The sequence below is a fragment of the Azolla caroliniana genome, unplaced genomic scaffold, assembly GCF_043228905.1.
Source record: "Azolla caroliniana isolate FFs.n. ecotype wild unplaced genomic scaffold, voAzoCaro1.0.p SCAF_2, whole genome shotgun sequence".
NCBI lineage: Eukaryota > Viridiplantae > Streptophyta > Polypodiopsida > Salviniales > Salviniaceae > Azolla > Azolla caroliniana.
Genome location: NW_028230437.1, coordinates 8,173,086 through 8,182,868, shown reverse-complemented (window position 1 = coordinate 8,182,868; position 9,783 = coordinate 8,173,086). Strand labels below are relative to the sequence as shown.

General features: G+C 37.3%; 1 protein-coding gene across 4 annotated transcripts; it reads right to left on the bottom strand.

Annotated features, from left to right (window-relative positions):
- Positions 1–207: 207 nt before the first annotated feature.
- On the bottom strand, positions 208–3,917 carry LOC147867289 (uncharacterized). 4 transcript variants are annotated; one of them, XM_087315082.1, is made up of 2 exons: positions 3,546–3,917; positions 208–2,856 (listed from the first exon to the last, which is right to left on the bottom strand). In XM_087315082.1, exon 2 carries the CDS (start codon positions 2,837–2,839, stop codon positions 503–505), a length of 2,337 nt encoding a protein of 778 aa, XP_087171208.1. In that variant the 5' UTR covers positions 2,840–2,856; positions 3,546–3,917; the 3' UTR covers positions 208–502. The 4 variants fall into 4 exon arrangements, with proteins under 4 accessions (XP_087171208.1, XP_087171210.1, XP_087171209.1 ...); XM_087315084.1 differs by lacking the exon at positions 3,546–3,917 and adding an exon at positions 3,047–3,305 and having other exon boundaries at positions 208–2,854; XM_087315083.1 differs by lacking the exon at positions 3,546–3,917 and adding an exon at positions 3,056–3,305 and having other exon boundaries at positions 208–2,860.
- Positions 3,918–9,783: the final 5,866 nt, after the last annotated feature.

The following is a 9,783-nucleotide window of genomic DNA, read 5'->3' as shown; positions in this document are numbered from 1 at the left end:
TTTTCTTTTTTCTTGGTAGCAAAATGTGGAAATGCCATTTATTATCAACATTTGCTCAATAAACATGATAAGTGACGTTGAGGATGGCCTCTCTTTTATTGCTTTAATGAAATGCAACACTTAAACCTTTTATGGCTAGAAGAGGTAATGTAAGAGTAACAACCCATGTATGACGTATGATCCATTTTGAGTTTTGAGTTCAACATATTGTGGATGGTAAGTTCAAAGTTATAGTTCAAAAGCTCACATCAAGCAATTCTAAGGATGCATAATTTGGCCTTCAACCACAAGTATTCTTAGCTTGCCCTTGGGAAATTTCATATGTTGTTAAAGAAATTTGTATAACTTTGATTCAAGCGAAGGGTAGATCATGTAGCTTGGCAAGCCTAATGCTTTCGAAAGGCAAAGTTTGCCTTAAACCGTATCATTGTGATTCAAACAAACAATCCTTGTGATACAAATTCCAAGAGTAGTAACTCACGTACATTGTAAATTAGGCATTCTAATGATCATCCCCATTGCTAGGGATTAAACTATAAGCCATGGGTATATTCTCTCTTGTTGAGAAAAAGTTTCCAAAACCTGTAGGCTTGGATTTCGAAGAAGTTTTGGTTTTCCTAAGAGAAGGGGTCATGCAACCAGGTACATTGAGGATGGGAGTAACCCTCACACTTGATGCATAGGAAACGGGCCTATCAAGACCCTTTGATCTTGTATTACCTCTTGAACCCAATATCATCCCATTCTCTACATTCTTTACTCTTTGCTTGCATAGTTGAGAGTGGTAATTGGAACAAGGATGAAGACCAACGTTGTTGGTGTTGACATTCGATTCCTTAATACCATTACAATCCCAATTAGCTCGATCATCAACGACAACCATCTTCGTGGTCGTCGTTAGAATGTTCTCGGCATTGCACGTTTTCGGATGTGTCACGAGCCTAGCATTGTGTTGCAAACGAGCAACACGATGATCACAAGGAGTTGGTTTGGCCATACTTTGGTCGAGAGGAAGTTGCGACATAGGGAAGGGGGCGTCCATTTTGATAGATGGAGAAGGTGGTTCGCATTGGGTGTCCTTGGCATGTCCAATGACAGTTTGAGTGATGGATTTCTTGTTACCATGGATCCCAACACCTTTGTGATGATAAGAACAATGTGTCATAGGTTTATCGATTGAAATTCGTGATGAGGGGACTAGGGGGGGGACCTTGTCACACGAAGGGGCCAATGATTGTGCACGATGGGCATCCTCGTGATTGGTGTGCCCATCCAGGGTGGGCGCGGCAATGTGAGTTTTGTGACCATCTTTGGGGTAATGAATTGGCTCTTGTGTGGGCCTCGTGGGGATAGGGGCAACTGAACTTGTGGGCATTGGGTTTGTTTTGACTTTAGAGAATGGCCAGAAGGACCTAGGGCTAATGGTCATCTTGTAGCCATTAGGACCAGAATTCTCACAAGAGGAAGAGGAAGAGGAAGAAGATGATGATAATGATGATGATGAGGAGGAGGAGGAGGAGGAGGAGTGAAGCTTCTTGAGCTTGAAGAAATCCATGACTTTGTTGCAATATCTTAAAGAAGAAGAAGAAGCAGAAGCAGAAGGATTGGTGTAATGAATTGAAGAAGCAGAGACTGATGATGTAGGAGATGGAGGTGCAGTGCAAGGGAGAGAAGAGGAGAAGGTTCTAGTAGGAGAAGGGCAACGAGAAGTATTAAGGCTAATGGAGCTTCTATGAGGAATCCTACTGCTATAGTATAATCTATGATGATGATGATGATGATGATGATGATTATGTTTCTTATGTGAGAAGCTTTCCATAGCCATAGATGTACACCTTGGATTTCTGCTAATTCTCTTCATTTCCACTTCATCTTCACTACCTGCTAGATTATTAGGTCTCCCACCATCGCTACTGTTACTACTACTTTTGTTCATCCTCTCCTTTTCTTCTTCTTCTTCTTCTTCTTCTTCTTCTGCTTCTTCTGCTTCTGCTTCTTCTCTATTGGTTAAGCTTAATTTGGGTGGACATTTCCACTTCATCTTCCTTGCCTCTCTAGCCATTAAGCTCAGTTTGGGCGATGGTTTCTGCCGCCCATTCTCACCTCTTTCTTCTTCATCTTCTGCTTGTTGCCCTTTTCCTTCCTCTTCTTCTGCTTCTTCTGTTCCACCATGATAGCTTGTGCCCACTTTCATACCAAATAAGTCTGTCCTAGTTCTGGCCGATGATTTCCCATCGCTTTCTTTACCAAATTTCTTCACCGGATCGCCACCGCTTACCCCCTTATTTCCGCCATTTCTCTTCATGATTTCTTCGTTTCGCCCAATTCTCTTCATCTCCTCACCTCTGCACATCCTCCTCGCCTGGGAGCCGGCGGCCATCGCTTCAGCTCCACCACCATTTCTCTTCACGATTCCTTCATCGCCACCGATTCTCTTCATTTGGGCGCCGATGCTTCTTTCATCCTTTCGATATGGCGGTGGCGGTGGCGGTGGTGGTGCTAATGGGCGGAGCTTTCCATCGCAGAAAAGCTCTTCTGCAAAGACCATGGTTTTGTGGGGGGAGAAGGAGAGGCCATGAGGCGAGGTGCAGGAGGAGAATTCGAACCCATGATCGGAATTAGGGCAAAGAGCAGCCCCATTAGTGGAAGATGTGGTACTACCACTATTAGTAGTAGAATGAACCTCTAAATTTGGAGGAGATTGGGGATTCTTCTTGATAGTAGTAGTAGTAGTGGCCACATTGTGAGAGAAGGAAATCCTTGGGCTCCAATCACTCCCATCAAAAGTAGTAGTAGTTGTAGTTGTAGTTGTAGTGGCACCCCCCAAATGTGGCTCCATTTCCCAAACCCACACCTCTACCTATACACACACACAAATCAAATGACAAACAAATATTTTAGCCAATGAATCTTTGTTAACCTTCTCCTCCTTCTTACTTGTGTTTTTTAACTATAAATCTTCGCTTCATCTAGGAAAAAATATCTCTCCCTCTCTCGATTGATTGATTGATTGATTGAACAATCTCGATCTCAAACAAGAGAAAACAAACAATACCTATATCTCGCAATCTCGAACGAGCAAAAACCAAGTGATAGGATGTATATAGTTTTGTTTTGGTCTCATGAGCCACATTGGCTTACAAACCACTTCCTTGTCTTCTTCTTCTTCTTCTTCTTCTTCCTCTCTCTCTCTCTCACTCACTCACTCACTATCTCTCTATCCATCTATCTTCCATCAACATAACATGAGAACCTATTGACCTTCTCTCTCTCTTGCTTTACATGTGTGTGTGTGTGTGTGTGTGTGTGTGTATTATGTACACATATATATATATGATGAATCAACATAACATAGTGTCTATTCGACTTCTCTCTCTTCACATACTCTCTCTCTCTCTCTCTCTCTCTACTATATCCACCCACATAACTTACAACCTACCTCGGTCATAAGCCTTGGGAAAGGAACCATGCCACCACGATCTCTTTATAAAAGAAGAGATCTCATAACACTCCAATGATCAATCTAATGCAATAGATGATATCACTTTTACCTTTTCAATTAATTGCCTCCTCTAACCACCCTTTTAAGCCTTTTTGAAAATATGTTTCGAAATTCTCGATGTAATGCAATGACGTTGACAAGACACAACTGCCCTCTCCGTCCTCTTCTAGCGTGAGTCCACGGGCCGCGGGTATGGCATTCCCATGTAACTATCACTACAATAGATTGTAACACTATGATGTCAAAGAATTAAATTTGTGACTATGAGAGAAGTAGTCGTGTCGTAAAGGTCGTTTGAAAGTTGGGAGGGGGGGAGGTTGGTTGCATTCAAAAGTGGGGTAAGGATTGGCTTGTCAAGAGGACACCCGTAGCTGAAGTTAGAAACCAATGCACAATCTAAGAATACAGTGACCTATGCTACCCTTTGGATTGTCGAAATAAGAAGTTTGATGAAGCTTTTATAGTGGCTCATCACCATAGTAAAAAGTATATCTACTTTGGGGTAACTTTCTGAGCTACTCAAGCGGAAATATGTCTCTAGTTTTGTTTTCCTTTGTCACGTCCGAAAAAATTATTTGAAGCAAGTCATAAAATTTGTCTAGCCTTCACATGAAATGCCTTAGGTTGGGTTCAAATGGTGCAGTACAATGGAAATTTGGACATTTTCTTATATAGACTATGGGAATAATTCTTGTCTAAAAAATAACATTTTGAAATTGGGGAAATGGGTTATCGATTCACGAAACACAAATTCCTTCCCGAGAAGGAAAACTAGAAGGACAATTCTTCAATGTAGCATTTGGGTGGTAGAGGAAGTACCACCAAGTGGGGAAATGAATTTTCCACATAGTTAGGTCGATAAACAAGTGAGATTTTGTGTTTATAATATCCATATTTGTAATGGAAAACAAAGCCAATGGTAGAGACCGTAGAGTACATCAACTTTGTCAACTTAGGCCTCTCCGATTTTATGGATGTTACTAACGAAAATAGTTATGACTGTGTTTTACAAAAATATGTGGCTCCAACCTAATTGTGCGGAAAGACAACAAGAGTTTACTTTTGATGAAACACTCATTAGGAACAACTCACATAATTGTTCTTTTCTTTGCCAAGTGATAGATGTGATTAGATAACATTATAGTGCAGAAAGACAACACGAGTTTACTTTTGATGAAACACTCATTAGGAACAACTCACATAATTGTTCTTTTCTTTTGCCAAGTGATAGATGTGATTAGATAACATTATAGTGCAGAAAGACAACATGAGTTTACTTTTGATGAAACACTCATTAGGAACAACTCACATAATTGTTCTTTTCTTTTGCCAAGTGATAGATGTGATTAGATAACATTATAGTTTGAACTCATTCCCCCCATAGAATCACATAAAGACTAACCACTAGATTCAGTTAGTTTCCCAACCCACAAAGTCACATACCATCAAAGCCAACAACTTATGACATTGGAAAGTGAGAAATTGTTAACGTTTGAAGATAAAACAAGCCATGGAGTCATCATGAATGAGATTTGCTAGGGCATGGCAGTAGAAAGAATGTATAGGTTGTTCTCCTAACTCCTTTGTTTAACATCATACCATCATTAGAGAGAGAGAGAGAGAGAGAGAGAGAGAGAGAGAGAGAGAGAGATGAGTTTATGTAGCACCCGAACTGTGTGTATATGTTTATATTTCATCAATCATAGATTTAACAAATTTAAATACATTTTTAGCAAACATATTTGAGGACATCTTTGAGTATTGTAAGATGAGCTCATGGGTCATAATAAAGAAATGTTTGTGAAAATTCTAACATTGAAAAACACAGGCTATAAAATGACGTCAAAGGCTACATAGCAAGTATGATTTGCAAAACCTCAACATCATGGGTAGCTTCAATAAACAATTCTTGAACTCAAGTTGTCTTGCATTATGGCAATATAACAAAACAATGCTTCGCAAAAGCTTCAGATCCACTTATGGTCATATAAAATGGATACATTCCTCTTATTTTGTTTTTCTTCTTTATTTATTGGTGCTAAAGTGTGGATACAAGTTTCAACTTCTAAGAACTATTTGCATGTACATTTTGAAGTCACAAGGCACATGGCACATTTTTGTTTTTTCATTAGGTAAAATGTTATCGTACACATTCATGTTATAGATTCTATTGAAAACCCCTTACACTCTCGTAAGAGCCACATCCATAAAACCTACCAAAGATGCATGTCATGAAAGGGTGTGATTTATTTTTGGTAGAAAAAAGTTAAGTGCAAATTATTAGTGTCAATCAACATGAAAAGTAACTTTTACCTAAAAATTAGCATGCACCATTGATTGGAGAATAAAACATAAATGTCTTAGAGGAAGAGCAAGTCATGTAGAGGGTAATATTCTTTAATGGATATTGTGTTTCTAAAGGTGCCTCATCTAATATGATCTAGACATACATATATGCACTTCATTTATGCAATCATGCATGTGAGCCAAGAAACAAAATGTAAGAAAGAACCAAATTTTGATGATCGAAGATAAAACAAATAGTCATCACACATATTTAGAATTATACACAAATTTCCATAATGGCAACTCATTGAAGAAATCATGAAGAGCATTAATGTGGTAAATAAAATTATAAGTTTAAGGGCAAAAGAAGTAAAATCATTGGTAACATGTATTGAGGAACGAGTTTCTAATCTTGTGGGGAATGTATGTTTTGTATGCACAAACAATATCATAATACTGTCTATTGATACATAATTGGGTGCGGAAGGATACAATATTTTTTTATATTTGGTGCTACCCCCTCGTGGGCAATGTTTTTCTAGCACTTTATGTTCATTTGTCATGGTTGAGAGGTTTTGCAAACACAACTGGTGGTTATAAATACCCCTTATAAGTAATAGCTCCAACCATTCCAAAGGAGCTAATGAGAAAGAATATACTAAATGAATATTTAATAGCTATATGTTTTGAGTCTTGACTATGGTTGCCACGATTATTCTGCATATTCATGTTTATGTTGGGTGGAAGTATGACATGCGCTTGTTGACAAATCCAATACATTTTGCATGTCCCGAAATTTATGTCTTGAGAACACATAATAAAGCTAGTGAAATGCTTGGCAATGTGTTTCCAACAAATCATGAAACCATACTCTAACTTATGCACTATGTACTTATGGATGCTTGTAGTTGTAACATTTGGGAAAAGGAGAATGATTTAGAATGAACGAGATCAAAGCTTTAGATAAAACTTGCTTATGGATTCTTAATTATAGGATCAAAGCTTACAACTATAAAAGGCCCCCTGAGAAACTTTGCATCCCACAAAAGAGGGAGACACAAATAATTGACAAGCCAACAATGTTGATAGTATAGATAACCAATGTAATTTGTGCCTAGTCTAGCATTGGACGAAGATTAGGTGGTTGACTTGAGCATTTTATATTCATACAACTATGTCTATGAAAAAAACCATGGATGATAAAGATGAGTTTGATAGATAAACCTTAAAAAGTTTGGAAAGTGAATGGATACTATTTGTGATTTTGGAAATCACAATGTATTTCTTGCACTTCAAATAACATATAAAAATCCACCAAAATAAAATAATGTATTGAAATCAATCATTCTGATACTCGTGAGTTGTTACTATTTGTTGTTAGCATGCTTTTTTTGTAAAGGAGGTTGTTCCCTCATTGTCTTGAGAATCCAACTTTTTCCTGGATTTCTTGTACTTATTGTAACTTTTTATGTAGAAATTGTGAATACGCATGATGTGGTTCGACAACCAGAAATTGGATTTAGTAATAACATGTGTGCTCACACTACATATATATGTAGAAATTTCGATATGCTATTGTGATGGTCACAACATGGTTTAATAACTAGAAGTTAGTAACACGTACATAAAGGCAAAAACTCTTTCGACATTATCTTAATGTCATGATTCATAATATCATAAACAAGAAACACAATGTCTTACGAATGAGTTCATGTGTTAAAAAACTGAGAGATATTAATTAAGAAGCACAAGTAAATGGCCTTGTTATGTTATTATCTCGAGTTGCATGTCGTAATGAAAGAATCCTTCTCCATTGAACATTTGATCTCTATGTTTATTTATTTATTCTCAAAAATGGATATATTGTCCCCAATGTTTATTATTTCTTAGGTTGGTTTCACACAACGTTGGCAATAAATTAATTCAACATTCACCTTTTCACTCTTGGAAAATGATATCCTATAACGTTAGAATTTCACAAGCACAAACAAGAAATTACTTTACATTGTCTATCATTGCGGTGTTTCCTCCATCCATGAGGTCTTTCTTCTTATGGTGACAATGGCCATTGGAGTTCAAAATAGCCCTTTAGAAGTACAAACCATCACCACGTGGTTCACAATGTCTAACTAAAAAACACCTCTAAAAATATAACTAGTGTGATGTATAGGTATAGACCTTAACAAAAAGTTGAACCTAGTTGTGATATGGACGTGGAAGGGTAACCCAAATGGGAAAGCCATAAAATAGATTGGATTTATGCACTATAAGAACACCGATTCATTGAATGTAATATATGACTTTTATGAGACCAATAAAACTGTAGATGATACAAGATCAATCTGTTAACCAAACACAAGCCACCATGATGTTTGGGTACCATACTGAACCTCATCACATTATTCGGCCCTCTTATTGTGCATCAAATGCAAGACATTCAATTAGTGAAAGCCATTTGTTCCTTAATGCCGATTTTGAATGAAGCATTGCCAACGCAAAGTTTGTGCGATTTAGGAAGTTATCATGATTCACCACAATACATTTTTGAGTCATATTTTAAGAATAAATTGGGACCTCCTCGTAAACATTTTTTTCTCCCTACTAGTCAAACACGAAACCATTTATTGGAACAAGCACACGCATTATTAATTTGAGATTTTAGTCACAACGATTATTTCGTATCTCCCCACATCATTAGCCCTTTTGAGTCGTCACTTTGAAATGCAAAGACCTTCAAGTTTTCACCAAAAAGTGATTTCAACTTGTTTGATTGTCTCAATAGATTTATCGGCGGTTCACTCGTAGGAATGATATTACGCGGGTCGATACAAACGGAGTCGGGGTCAAAGGAGGGTGCAATATATGTACATACAAAAGAGGTGAAAGAAAAAGGCCGGGAGGGGGTTTGAAATTCTATTGGATTTGAGTTTGGGAGGTGGAGGGTTTCAAAAGGATTTGAACTCGGGAGCATTCAATTAGATATTCACGTTTGGAACGGCACACAAACAAACACAAAAAGAGAGAAGAAGAAGAAGAAGAAGAAGAAGAAGAAGAAAAGGAGCACATTAAAGTCAGCCGTGATTTTTGTTCTTATTATTCTTTATGTTTTTATCGTATTTATTATTAAAGATTTTGAAAAGCTTGAATAACTTCCATATTTTTGCTTATCATTTATTTTGACCCTTGCTTTCTTTTTTCAATTATTTGTTTATTTTTAAAAAAACGATCACTCTTGAATAGAGTCACGTGCTTTTTCTCCATTTCATTAATTTGTTTTTAAAAAAAACAAAATTCAAAAACCAAAAAAAGGAAATTAAATTTCAAATTTAAACAAGTCACGTCCCCCCCCCCCCCCCCCCCTCTCTCTTTTCGTTATTTATTTATTTATTCATTTTCTCTAACGCCTTGCAAAATGCATTTCACCTTGATTCTTGCATACCATGCAAATAGAGGTTTCTCTTGGTGTGAATGTTGTTATATGCATATACCTATCATATCCATTTTGTAAGTACATATATTCTCTTTATCGTCCATCATCTTTCTTTATCATTAGAAACACATGCATCAACTCTCAACATAGTCATTCGGTTAGTCAACTTACGTTTGCAACACGTGCACTAGATCTTGACACAATTATTTAGTCTGTCACCTTGCCTCAATAGCACACGTATGTTGGTAACTGTATTCTACAGATTTGCACTGAACCTCAACATCGTCAAAATGTCATCTTACCTCACTAACACATGCAATAAATCTCGATCTTATCATGATAATTTAGTCCACCACCTTACATTGGTAACCCATGCTCTTCTCTTAGCACCATCTTCTATTACCGTATGTCATAACGCTTGAATTGCATCACTCACCATATGGACAATACCAATCACCTATCGTCCAAAACACCCATTTTGGTAGCTAATCAAGAACTTCTCTTTAAATCCCCTTGCTTTGTTTATTTTGCACCTTCTTCCATAACATATTGCAATGTTTACAAG